A 14,030-nucleotide genomic window follows, 5' to 3' on the forward strand; every position below is an offset into this window, starting at 1 on the left:
AAATTACCATGAAACGTTAAAATTTACTGACTGCTGCCTGACCGGCTGCAAAAGAGGGAACTGTGCCCTGCGCTGTTCTCAGGAGTGAAGCAAAACTGAAGACAACAGTTCAAAGGGAGAGAAAAGGCTAACGTTAAGGTACCTAAGTTGAATGCATTTTTAGTTCAAGCTTGTGAAAACGACTAATCTTAACGTGTGTCGCATTCGAACAACAGTAACATAGTTAATGGATATAGTTTGACCTTCATGCCTAATGTCTCGAATACGTTTTGAACAGCATCTTGTAGCTTAATGTCAGGCAATTTTTTTTTGTTGACTCGTTTCTGGTTGCATTTTCAGATGAGCGTCTGAAAATATTTTCAGAATAGGATGAAGACGTAGAGGAGATGCTCAGGGTTCAGTATTGTGAGGCGGTTCTCTCAAGTGCTGATGAATATAGAAGTGATAGTAATCTGTACCGCGACGCTTGTAATATTTAAATATTCCTGACGCCTCATCCCACCCTCCAACTACCACCATGGTTTTTAAAAAATCCTGCCTTTAAATATTTTTATTTATTTATTTTGAACATGATAGAAGTTTAAAATCACACACATGAACAAAGACTGCAAAAGACACATATTTTTTTACCACAGTAATCTTGAAAAGGAGTAATAAGAAGTAAGAAACTTATGAACTCCTACCCCATAAACTCATACAATACTTTCCGATGGACCCTCATTAATAAATCAGATCTAAAAAATTAACATAGTTAAATTAATTTTCCATTTTATCTGGGTTTACATATGTCTAATGTACATCCATACCCACACACTCATATGCGTTAGCCTCACTTTACATACACACATTAGTGCTAACTCACACATATTCATATATCTTGTGAAAATGACCTCCTTATATTTCCTTTTAAATTAGTATTACATTTTTTAACTGCTCATTTGACTTCCTTTATAATTTTACACCATGAATTGGGACACAATTGGTGGTGTATTGATTTGAAATATAACTTGTTTAAGCACATTTTTTAACAAGAAGTAATGTCAAAATATATATCATTTTATATAAAAAGTAAGATCAAGATATTCTTATGTAATATGGTAAACTAGTTTTTGTTACCAATCTACTTTTTTCCTTTCACTCAGTACTTTATTTTTTTATTAGCAGGAGGTTAATTATTATTATTATTATTATTATTATTTTAATTTTCAGATCATTTAATGAGGATAAACTGTCATTTGGCTCAGCGCTGAGAATGAGCCGGTCCATTTTAAATGCCGTCAGCGTATCTAAACCCCCCTGTGACCCGACACCTTGGTCTCTCCCGTTCAGCCTCAGGACTCTCAGATCTCCCATAGCAACCAAAGCAGGCAGGGCTGACCGGCTCTGCGTGATCGGCTTTCTGCGCGTGTGTGTGTGTGTGAGGGAGGGAGATGACATCATCAGCCCTCACAGTCAGCTGCTGCAGTGGAGAGCGAGATAGAAAGAAAAGGGAGGGGAGGGAAGGACAGGACTGTGCGTCGTCACACACATTTCTCTCCCCTCTCTATCGCTCACACACACACATGCGCTCTCGGCGTCACACAGCCCTGCTTGTCTTTCCCTTGGTAAACATGGCAGCAGCAGCAGCGAGAGGAGTCCCAGTGAAGCCCAGCTCGGTTTTAGTCTAGCTTCTTTCTGAGTGTCGTTATGGAGGAGGAGGACGCGGCGGCCGACCCCTATCTGCCCTACGACGGGGGAGGGGACACCATTCCCCTGCAGGAGATCCCTAGAAGAGGTACGCCACGTCTTCTCCGATTCCCTCGTTTCCTCACGCCTCTGCCACAACAGAGGCCGACATCCTCCGCCTTCCTCTCAGGGAATGCGTGGATCCGTACGGGAGGCGGACGCAGGGCAGGATCAGCGGCCGCAAACGTTAGGGCGTAAAAACCGAACGTTGTTTTTATGAATACAGCTCCTGTCAACGTCCAGGACTCTGTTGATCATTGACCAGCGGTGTGTGTGTGTGTGTGTGTGCAAAAGATGACAAGTTAATGGAGGAGCTGATTTCGCATGAGAGCTTCAGCCTGCTAGCAGAACACCTTACAGACATTTATCTTCCCAACCGAAGGAAGGACATGTTGAACCTCAATATGTGGATTTAATGTTGGCATATGAAAACATGCAGTACGTAGGGAACACCTGTTGGCTGGTTTCTGTGTGTTACCGCGTGGAACTGGTTCTGCTGGATCAGGTTGTCGGTTTTTTAATTGGTGTTGTGACATTTTCAGTCCTGGAGCCTTATCTTGGTCTTCATACGTGGCCTTCAGGGAGATTTTGTTCCTGTGAGCACTGGTAGATTATCACAGTGAGCGAGCAAAGACAAAACACTCCTAGAGTTAAGGACACAATAACATATCTCTGTTTTATTTCTCTATTAACTTAGATAAATTGTCTATTTCCTACTGCCCTTTTTGTGAAATCACCAGAGACTACAGTGCAAGTAAATCAATTTCAGCACTGGTTTTGCCAAACAGAACTGTAGTAATTTAGTCATTCTGGGGTTGTTGGCCTCTAAGTTTTTGGCCTTTTCTTGATTTGTGGACAGTACATCATTAGTAAACACCAAATGTAGTTCCTCAAATTAATGCTCAGTAATATTTCTTGATTACAAAAAAACCCTCTCAGATCTGTTTCACCCCATCTCCATGTGGTAAATCCACAGGAAAAGACGGTTAAGGATGGATATGTACCAATCAATCGGCCAAAGATCAAAATCAGTGTTTCCTTTACCGTCTCCAATCAGTGAGCAGCAGGTCAAATACTCAAAATCTTATAACTTTTTTGTACCCAGTCACTAATTGCATCAAACTTGCTGGCTTAAATCATTTATCTTGTATTGATTTAAAAATCCCTGTATTGGTTAGGGATATTTGTTTAGACCATCAGTTTGGACTGAACCAGCTGGTGATTTATTTGCACTGATAAGAGGCAGGATGGCTTTCTGACTCCTGGTAGATTTCAGTTGGTTTCTTGGCTTTCCATGCCTTTTTCCCACCTCCCTTTCCGCTTGTGTTCAGTACTTTTCCCCGTCGTTTCACATTATTACACGTAACTTAATTTCTGAATTTATTTGATTTGGGGTTTTTTTTCTCTGCTGCTGCCAAAACCTGGTTGAAACTTTCATGTCAATTGCGCCTTTAGAAATATGGTTACCATGAAAAATTGTGATGTATTCAATACTTATTTTACCTGTTACAATCTGATTTGATAGGTTTGAAAGCAAACTGGTAATATCCGTCAGTCAGAAAAGACTGATTATTAAGTATCTGGTTAAAGATACAGTAGAATTTAGTACCTTTGAGGAGATGGAGGCAGAACCTCCAGCGACTGTCCCGGCCTCCTCTGTAGAGCCGGCGCCGGTCGGCAGCGGGGGCTCAGTCGGGTTGTCGGGGTCAGTCCGTGATCGCATGACGGCTGAGCAGGCCAGCTCTGCTTCAGTCCTGCTGATACAGAGCGTCTTAACCAGCTGCCTGCAAAACCTCCCTGAGCTGATTTACTCCACGGCGGTGGAGTAAACAAGACAAGGAGCAGCCTCCACAATTTAGCTACAGAAACGTTATGAGCGATTATTAGACGTTAGTGATCCAGTTAGCATTCAACATTCACTTAGTCATTTCGAGACGTGGCTTTGACAGTGGGCGAACCTCTGCGTTCACTGACGCGGCGTATTAGTCGTTAGGCAGAATCTGCAGCGTCACTCGGCTGCTGCTGCACACGGGGAAGAAACAGAAACCTTATTTTGTGTGTGTGAGTGTGCCTTTTGTCTGGATGTTTGCTGGAGCGTATAAAGCATACGACATGCAAATGCGGTCCCCTTCAATCTCTGTTTTCCATGTCGTCACCACTACTTTCCTCGTTCGGCCTTACTTTAGTCCAGCGTCATCAGGAGCAGCTTGTCTGATTTATCTCAACACTTCGATGGCTTTTCTTTGACTAGAAAAGGTCATTTTTGCTTTAAAATGGTTTTTCAAATCGTGAAAGTGTTGTTTGCTCACGGTCATTAAACGTTAGTTTGTCGTGCCAAATTGTTATATTGAATCACCAAACTGCTTGTATTTTTTGGTCATTTTTTATTGTTTAGATGGCTGTGATTTGCCATCGTGGTGCAGCCACAGTGAAGAAAAATATGGAGTTTTACACAGACATCATTTCAAGGCATCACAGTTACAATCTGATAATACAGAATCCAATGGAAATCAGTTCATTCTTGTCGTCTTTTTATTAAGTGATGCTCACATATTCCAGGATAAACAGAAATTTGTGAAGATCCAATAGAGTGGACATGAATATGAATTGTTATTGCAGCGGTTTCAACAGGATTGCTGACAAACACTGTAAGATGACTCCTGCTCAGTGCTATTTATTTTATTGTTTCTCATTGTTTTTACTTGTTGGAAATTTTACAAAACAGGTTGACCTTTTATTAAAATCATAAAATATTCTGCTTAATCCTTATTCATATGTAATTTGTGTAAATCAGTGACACCCATCAGATCATTTTAACAAGTAAAACAACAACATAATGTTATATGAACAAACTTGGGAATATTCTCCTTATATACATAAACATTTATAGACTTCTGGAATACAACACAGATTATAATTTAGTTCTGTTATTAAGTCTGAGAGCTAATGTTGGGCAAGAGATAAGTGTTTTTGTTCAGATTAATAACTTTAAATTGCACTCGGCTCCAGAATAAGAACTCGATAGTGTCTGTTTTTTTTTTTTTTAAACTTGTGATATTTTGAGTCATTCCTGTAAAAACACTCTCCTGTACGTTGAATCTGATGATTCAAAGGAAATCTGATCATCACTGCGTAGTAGCACTAGCTTATATCTGCTGATATAAGCCACTTTCTTGCTTGTTTTGAGTACAGAAGGTTTGTTTACAGGTACAGGTTCCTAGAGAAAAGTCTAAACTCCATATAATTTCACTGTTGTTAAATTATATGGTGCTAATTATATGATGCTAATTGTCTCCGCTCTCCTTTCCTCTCCCACACACAGGTGGGAGAGGAAAGGAGTCAACGACCAAGTCCTAAGAAATAATACTCTTCCTTATCTGGTCCCAGGTTTTACTCCCACACCTTCCTCAAGAAATATTTTATAGAAAATAACACACAATCCAATTTTATGCTCACATTTTAAAGTTAAAATTCAGAAAATCCTAATTTCACTCTTGGTTTTCTCCTCCTTTTTTTAAACAGAAATGCAGCTCAGGACACTTCCATGCATTTTCTCCCCAATAAATGTTCATTTCTGGTCTCAGGATACAAATCAGGGATGATATTGTAGCGGAAGAATTTCCTGCCACTAGTCGAGCAGGAAGGTGTGGGAGTAAAACCTGGGACCATGTCTTGGACACTCGGGTGAAGAGAGGTGCGGAGCTGTCCACTGACCACTACCTGGTGGTGAGTTGGCTCCGGTGGTGGGGGCGAAAGCCGGTCAGACCTGGCAGGCCCAAACGTGTTGTGAGGGTCTGCTGGGAACGTCTGGCGGAATCCCCTGTGAGACGGAGCTTTAACTCCCATCTCCGGCAAAACTTCGAACACGTCCCGGGGGAGGTGGGGGACATGGAGTCCGAGTGGACCGTGTTCCGTGCCTCCATCGTCGAGGCGGCCGATCGGAGCTGTGGCCGCAAGGTTGTCGGTGCCTGTCGCGGCGGCAACCCTCGAACCCGCTGGTGGACACCTTCGGTGAGGGATGCCGTCAGGCTGAAGAAGGAGTCCTATCGGGCCTTTTTGGCCTGTGGGACTCCGGAAGCAGCTGATGGGTACCGGCGGGCGAAGCGGCATGCGGCTCGGGCGGTTGCTGAGGCAAAAACTCGGGCGTGGGAGGAGTTTGGAGAGGCCATGGAGAAAGACTTCCATACGGCTTCGAGGCGATTCTGGTCCACCATCCGGCGTCTCAGGGGGGGGAAGCGGTGCAGCACCAACACTGTTTATAGTGGGGATGGTGTGCTGCTGACCTCTACTCGGGACGTTGTGGGCCGGTGGGCGGAGTACTTCGAAGACCTCCTCAATCCCACCAACATGCCTTCCACTGAGGAAGCGGAGCCTGGGGACTCTGGGTTGGGCTCTCCAATCTCTGGGGACGAGGTCACCGAGGTGGTTAAAAAGCTCCTCGGTGGCAGGGCCCCGGGGGTGGATGAGATCCGCCCGGAGTTCCTTAAGGCTCTGGATGTTGTGGGGTTGTGTTGGTTGACGCGACTCTGCAATGTCGCATGGACATCGGGGGCAGTTCCCCTGGATTGGCAGACTGGGGTGGTGGTCCCCCTGTTCAAAAAGGGGGACCGGAGGGTGTGCTCCAATTATAGAGGGGTCACACTCTTAAGCCTCCCTGGCAAGGTCTATTCAGGGGTCCTGGAGAGGAGGGTCCGTCGGATAGTCGAACCTCGGATCCAGGAAGAGCAGTGTGGTTTTCGTCCTGGTCGTGGAACACTGGACCAGCTCTACACCCTCGGCAGGGTCCTGGAGGGTGCATGGGAGTTCGCCCAACCAGTCTACATGTGTTTTGTGGACTTGGAGAAGGCGTTCGACCGTGTCCCTCGGGGAGCCCTGTGGGGGGTTCTCCGGGAGTATGGGGTACCGGGCCCTTTGATACGGGCTGTCAGGTCCCTGTATGACCGGTGTCAGAGTCTGGTCCGCATTGCCGGCAGTAAGTCGGGCTCGTTTCCGGTGAGAGTTGGACTCCGCCAGGGCTGCCCTTTGTCACCGATTCTGTTCATCACTTTCATGGACAGAATTTCTAGGCGCAGCCAAGGTGTTGAGGGGGTCCGATTTGGTGGCCTTAGGATCTCATCTCTGCTTTTCGCAGACGATGTGGTCCTTTTGGCTTCATCAGATCGTGATCTGCAGCTCTCGCTGGAGCGGTTCGCAGCCGAGTGTGAAGCGGCCGGGATGGGGATCAGTGCCTCCAAATCCGAGGCCATGGTCTTGAGCCGGAAAAGGGTAGAGTGCCTTCTCCGGGTCAGGGGGGGTGTCCTGCCCCAAGTGGAGGAGTTTAAGTATCTCGGGATCTTGTTCACGAATGGGGGAAGAAGGGAGCGGGAGATCGACAGGCGGATTGGCGCAGCGTCTGCTGTCAAGCGGGCGCTGTACCGGTCCGTCGTGGTGAAGAGAGAGCTGAGCCAAAAAGCGAAGCTCTCGATTTACCGGTCGATCTACGTTCCCACCCTCATCTATGGTCATGAGCTTTGGGTCATGACCGAAAGAACGAGATCGCGGATACAAGCGGCCGAAATGGGTTTTCTCCGTAGGGTGGCTGGGCTCTCCCTTAGAGATAGGGTGAGAAGCTCAGTCATCCGGGAGGGACTCAGAGTAGAGCCGCTGCTCCTTCACATCGAGAGGAGCCAGTTGAGGTGGCTCGGGCATCTGGTCAGGATGCCTCCTGGACGCCTCCCTGGTGAGGTGTTCCGGGCACGTCCCACCGGGAGGAGGCCCCGGGGAAGACCCAGGACACGCTGGAGGGACTATGTCTCTCGGCTGGCCTGGGAACGCCTCGGGATTCCCCCGGAGGAGCTAGAAGAAGTGGCTGGGGAGAGGGAAGTCTGGGCCTCCCTTCTGAAGCTGCTACCCCCGCGACCCGACCTCGGATAAGCGGAAGAAGATGGATGGATGGATGGATGGATAGTCGAGCATTGTTGGTGGTGTGTCGATATCAGCCTATTACCATGAATCATGTTGCTCTGATGCTGCTTTATGGCCACGTTTATGACTCTTGTTCAAATCGCTTATGTTTGTTTTTAAGTTTAGTGCGGATTGGGGGGGATTAATAGCTATGAACAAACATATCTCTGATGGTAATTACCCTGATAAAACTGCAGGAATGCCTAATAAAAGGAATATCCCTTCTACTTGTTCGCCCTTTCTCACAATACAGCCACAATGACTAATGTTTTTTTCTAACTGGGGTTTGATGAGATAAAGCAGCACAAAGTAGAGCGTAGCTGTGAAGCAAAAAATCAGAGATACATGGTTTACACACTTGAAAAAAATCCGTGGCATGTTTTCCAGTTCAGTCGCCCAATTCCAAGTCTCATTGGGTTTTGCTGCACATCTAGAGATTCGTTTTCTTAAGAAAGCGCTTCAAGCTCACTCAGATTTGGATGGAGACTGTCTCTGAACACAGCTGTGCAGCAGATTCTCAATAAGATTTAGGTCTGGACTTTGACTGGGCCACTCCAACACACAAATATGCTTTGATCTAAACTGTTCCACTGCAGTTTTTTCTATCAGCTTCTGTAGCAATGCTTAAGATTTGCGAAGTCGACTCATAGTTGTCCTGTAGAAAGATCTTCATGTTTGTTCACTGATGTTCTCCTATAACACTTTTAGGTATTCATAGCACAGCTGCCTTTATGCTCAGATTAAATCACACACAGCTCAACTCAGTTTGCTAATTGAGTGACTTCTAAGGGTAATTGATTGCATTGGATTTTATTTTGAGTGAAGACGTTTTATTTGTAAAAAGAAATCATTAATTATATTCCTGGACTGATTTGTGTTTGGTTCTGTTAAAACGTAATAAAATGTTGCATGAAAAAGAGACATTAAAACCACAGCAAGGTGCTGTAGCTGCACCTGTGGAAAATCCAACGTCTTCACAGCTATAAAATCAGATTTTTGCACCAACAAGGAGATTCTCAAAGATCCTCTAGCCTTTAGATGTCTCACTCATCTTGCCGTCCAGTGGGTTTTAATAAACGGAGCAAGAGAAGAAGAAGCACGGCCTTCAGACATTTGCCTGAACATGAACTATCTCTGAGGTATTCCAACGGAAAGGACGGTTTTAGTAAATAAAGAAGAAACCTTGCATCTGTGTTTGGCCTAAAATCAACACATTTCATTCTAATTTTACAGTCAGAGAATCTAAACATATTGCGGTGAGTCTAACAGTGTTTGTACTTTTATAAAAAATACTAATGGCTTTTTTTATTTCACTACATGGTGAAATAAATTATTTGAAGCTTATTTGAAGCGTTCTTGCTCAGCTCTAGCTTTAGTGCAAAGGATTCTGCGCTGAACTTTGAGTTTACGCGGCACACAGTGAGTTTTGTAGCAGCTGACAAACCCTCAGTAGCATCCTCTGCTTCCAACTGGCGGCTCAGCGCAGGACGTCGAAAAAATGCAACAACAACCTTCACTCATGTAGGACACACCTGTCTGAATAAACCAGTGATTTATCACAACGGGTCACATTAAGGATATAGAACAAGAATCTCATTAAAGACACAGCTGCAATAGAAGGTTTTGAATGAATCGGTTCATTTCAGATTTATTGGCTCTCGCACCTCAAAGATCATGTTACTCCGTGTTCTTTATAGTCTCCTGTAAATTAGGGTTTCTGTAGGTTTCACCAACAACTCAGATTTAAGGCTTTTAAAAGCAATTATGAATGACATTTAAGACCTGTATCACAACAGAAATGTACAAAAGAAAATCATGTTCTATATATTAGTAGTACCAAGCTTTTTTTTGTACATGATGAACCTAACCTTGGGTGGGTGAGTCAATGTCAACCAGCCAAAATGTAAATTGTAAATTTCTGGTACAAGTGCAAATTTACACTTGTACCAGATGGATGCAAAAGGCTTGCTAGCTAGCTAGCAAGGGTATGTTAACAGCTAGTTAGCGGTAGCCTGAACCGTCGTGAGTCACAGAACTCAGTGAAGATGTGTGCGGGTGACTCAGATATTTGCCTGATAGAAAAAATCTCACCAGAAAATGTAACTACATAGAATATATGAGATCAAATGGTCTCACCGTGTCAAAATTTAAGATATGGTTGACTTATTTAAAGCCGCCGTACTTTTCTTTTCCTTCATAAATTTAAGGCCTTAATTTTAGATGCATGGATTTAAGACCTTTTAAGAATGGGCAGACATCCTGTAAATAGCACTGTTAATCTCAACGTGATTGAGCCAGTAGGTGTGTGCGTTTGTTTAGTGCGGCCCGGCTGTGAGTTCTGTTTTTAAAAGTCACGGATCAGAACTTGGACACCCATATTTATGCGAATCAGGCTGATATCGCTGAAAGCAGGACAAACGAGTTGAATCCCTGCTACATGCCTCACTTTGTCTTTGTTGTCTCCCTTCAGTAAAACACACAACAGTGTCTTTGTGTGGCTCATGAATACTTGGTGTCTTCAGAACTAGGCGGTCTTACAGTCTCAAATGCCACAAGAAGGCTTTTCAGTCAGGATTTATGAAAGTTATGTCTGATTCTCTGTGACGTAAAGACATAAAACTGAAATAATTTAATTCTCTAGGGGTGGACATTTAATGTAGGGTTTTTATCGTTGACGCAATAAATTGCAATTGTTCATTAAAAGCCTTAAAACTCTGTGTTTTTTGTGTGTTTTTTTACGATTTTTTTCCACAGGTTTTTTTTCAATTAATGTGTTAATGTTTCCCACTGAACCGAACAGAAACTGTCATGTGGATTAGTACAAACTCTTACTGTTTGTTTGTTTTTTTGTTCTCCAGGCTCTAACTACGCCATGTCTAATGGCGGCGGGGCAGCCAGTAGTACCACCCATCTGTTGGACTTCCTGGAGGAGCCCATTCCAGGAGTGGGAACGTATGACGACTTCCACACCATCGACTGGGTTCGCGAGAAGTGCAAGGATCGCGAGAGACACAGGAAGGTGAGGACACCGAGAGGAACTTGTAAAAAAAAAAAAAAAAAGACGTTTTCATAATGACAGAAAATATTCAAGAAGATCCAACCAGTTCTGTACAAAGCGAAAAACATGAGAGATGTTTTATTTCCACTTTACAAAGCCTGGATCAAAATGAGGACATAAAATTGTGGGTTAAAATGTCAAAGGAAGTTACTTTTTAAACATTACCAAACTGTTAAAAAAAATGGAAATACAACATCGTAAAACATTTAAAATGTTTTGTGTAAAGGACAGGTGAGCTAAGACTGTGGCTTCATATTCAAAAAGATTTGATGCTGTAATTGCTGCCAAGGTTTGTTTGTTTGTTTGTTTTTGAGGGGCTTCTATCTTCAATAAATTTTGCAAACACTCCCAAACAAATTCCAAATGATCATAATGACATATTTGTCTGTAGAATAACAAAATGTGGAAAAAATGTAACGTACTGTATGTCATAATAAAAGTCTCAAATTCTACTAAAACTTGCAAACAAAAAAACAAACGCATTCGCTTCATTGTCTGGATTTTATGTGGGGATTTTTTTTGATATCTCTTTCATCCCAGTTTAAATCAACATATTTTACTCTAAACTCTCATGAACACACCGTTCTTCCCCCCTGCCTCTTTGTTTCAACACCTTGCTCAAATATTGACTCATTGTCTTGGCAATCTTTCCACGCATGTTTCAGTGCAGGACGTTTGGATGCTGATAAGACTTTAAATGATATTTGAATACTTTGTTTTTATGACCCGGTCGTGCCTGGCGTACAGGAAGTGCTGTAGTAAACCGCTTCATTAAATCAACAGTGGAAATCAGGCCAGAAAACCTGCAGCGGATTACAGAGCTGCTTCTAACCGGAGTCGTTTCCCAACCTTTGACCTACTTTCATATCAGTCTGGGTTTTTTTTGTTGTTTTTTATGCCTTTTAATTAGTTTCAATTTGCCTCATCGTGTCTGCACAGATCAACAGCAAGAAGAAAGAGTCGGCATGGGAGTTCACCAAGAGCCTGTACGACGCCTGGTCTGGGTGGCTGGTCGTGACGCTCACCGGCTTGGCATCAGGTAACAAACTCGCCCAACGAAGAAACGGACGGCCCGTATCTCCTGTGCTGGTGACTCTCACGTGCTCCGTCCGAGGCATCCTCTGCTGTTTCCCCTCCTTATCTCCTGATCTCACTTCTTACCAGCGCATCGTTCTGCAGAGCATCGCCAGACACAGTCCAGTCGTCACGGCTGTAAAAATCCAGCCACGTACTGTTTGCAAAAAATAGAGCGGGCAACCTTCCCGCCAGTCTTTGCTTTAAAATACAATCCAGCTGCTGAAAAAATAAAAATGTGTTGGCTTTATTTGTGTTTGTTTATTTTTAAATTTGGTGTTGGATAGCGTTTCATATAATCCCTTTCAAAAATATAAATTACATTTTGTCACTGCAGGTAGTTTATTCCTCAAGATCGAATTTTAAAGACTGTAGAATAACGTAATTTTAAAGTCGAAAGAAAGGATTAGTGGTAGTATTCATCTTACATGAGGCTTTAACAGTTAAAACTACGGAACAGTTTCAGAAAATCACTGACTCTAATGCAACGTCATGTTAAACCAAAGACTGTCTGCTGTAAACGTCAGGAGGATTTTGAGTCGCCGATCGTTTTTGTAGCTTGTGTCTGGATTAAAAACAGGCAAACTAACTTTCACATCATTCTTCTTTTTATTTTTTTCCCCCTCTTCCCGCTTTCTGTCTCCTCCCTGCCTCTGTCTTCTCTCCCTACTTCCTGTTTCTGTCCCTCCGTCAGGTGCTTTGGCTGGCCTGATTGACATTGCTGCTGATTGGATGAATGACCTGAAGGAAGGTGTTTGTCTGAGCGCCATGTGGTTCAACCACGAGCAGTGCTGCTGGACGTCCAATGAGACCACCTTCGCTGAGAGGGACAAATGTCCTCAGTGGAAGAGCTGGGCCGAACTAATATTGGGACAGGCCGAGGTAGACTGATAGACCAGTCTTCTTTTATACCTAAAATGTATAATTTATGTGTCTTAAAGGGCATATATTGTTTAAATATCGTTCCATTTTTACAAGTAGTGAATGGAAGCAGCTGAAAGTCTCATCATTTGCTTAGTTGAACTTTGCTATGATTACAAGCCTTTCAAAATGTGAAGATGCATTAAAACTTCATCACAATGGAGTTTTAAAATTGACTACCTGCTTTAGATTTTTGGGATATTTAACTATTAAAAAGCTTCTCATGTTGACACTGACTACCAGTCGGTTCATGATTTGAACCCAGCAGTGGAGATTATTTTTGTATATAATTGTGTGCATATGGTGAAAGAGTTTTCAGGTCATGACCCCTCTCTCTGCAGGGCCCCGGCTCTTACATCATGAACTACTTCATGTACATCTACTGGGCTCTGTCCTTCGCCTTCCTGGCCGTCTGTCTGGTCAAGGTTTTTGCTCCATATGCCTGCGGCTCAGGAATCCCAGAGGTGAGGAGAACAGTGTAAATCTCTTTACAAAAACACAGTTCAGACTTTCCCCTGCTGTATTTCAGTTACCTTTTTTTTTTTTTTTTAAGTTGAAGCAAGTTGGGGAGGTTTTTATGAGCACATCTCTTAGTGTTTCCCACATTAGGTTATTTTATGTGGGTGCTAATTCAGGGTCCTTAAAAAGTCATAAATTTGGTGTCTAAAATAAGGCCTTAACGCATTTTTTTTTAAAGTGAGTTGGCCTTAAATATCTAAATCACAAGTCTTAAGTTTGTCGTGGCAGAATCTTTTACTAGGTTTCTTTTTTTTCTTGAGGGATTTCTCTGTCAGGCAGAAGTTTGAGTCCCACACAAACGTCTGTTCTATTACTTGAGGTAGTTGCGGCTATCTGTAACTAGCTGCTAGTTTACCCTGGCTGGCTAGCTGGCTTTTGGTCGCATGTCATGGGTAACTGAAAATTTATCACCAGTTGGCTGGACGATGTTTGTGTTCGCCAACCCCATACAAGACTGGGTTCAAAAGAACTTTTAAGCTTGGAACCACGGGGCTCAAAGCTGTAGAGTGCTGTATGCAGTGTGAGAAGCACAAAGCAGCAAGGCCTCCCATCCATCCCTTATATTTATTGTCTTATGGGGTCTTAAATTTCATTGAAGATGGCATTAAAAAAGGTCTTAAAGTCTTAAATTTGACTTACTGAAACCTGCAGAAAACCCTGAAATAACACAGTTTTCTTTTACTAGTTCATGTTTGTTTTTCTTTTGAGTTTGTATTTTAAGTAAGTTTACCACAGTGGTAACAGAGAAATGTAAAACCAAAGTGTTTAGCATGGTAAAGATCAGCTTCAC

At 43.2% G+C, this 14,030-nt stretch overlaps 1 protein-coding gene across 5 annotated transcripts in view; it reads left to right on the forward strand.

Moving 5' to 3' along the window:
- clcn3 (chloride voltage-gated channel 3) overlaps positions 1–14,030 on the forward strand; it is a 42,740-nt gene that overhangs the window by 14,211 nt on the left and 14,499 nt on the right. For 3 of the 5 annotated variants that reach the window (XM_023345860.1, XM_023345863.1, XM_023345862.1), the window contains exons 3-6: positions 10,527–10,687; positions 11,666–11,765; positions 12,495–12,682; positions 13,063–13,185. In XM_023345860.1, the coding sequence (XP_023201628.1) occupies positions 10,527–10,687; positions 11,666–11,765; positions 12,495–12,682; positions 13,063–13,185 (572 nt within the window). Of the gene's footprint in view, positions 1–1,455; positions 1,775–10,526; positions 10,688–11,665; positions 11,766–12,494; positions 12,683–13,062; positions 13,186–14,030 lie in introns of those variants that run through there. The other 2 variants (XM_023345861.1, XM_023345864.1) reach the window with 2 other exon arrangements.

The sequence above is a fragment of the Xiphophorus maculatus genome, chromosome 14 (genome assembly GCF_002775205.1).
Source record: "Xiphophorus maculatus strain JP 163 A chromosome 14, X_maculatus-5.0-male, whole genome shotgun sequence".
Classification (NCBI taxonomy): domain Eukaryota; kingdom Metazoa; phylum Chordata; class Actinopteri; order Cyprinodontiformes; family Poeciliidae; genus Xiphophorus; species Xiphophorus maculatus.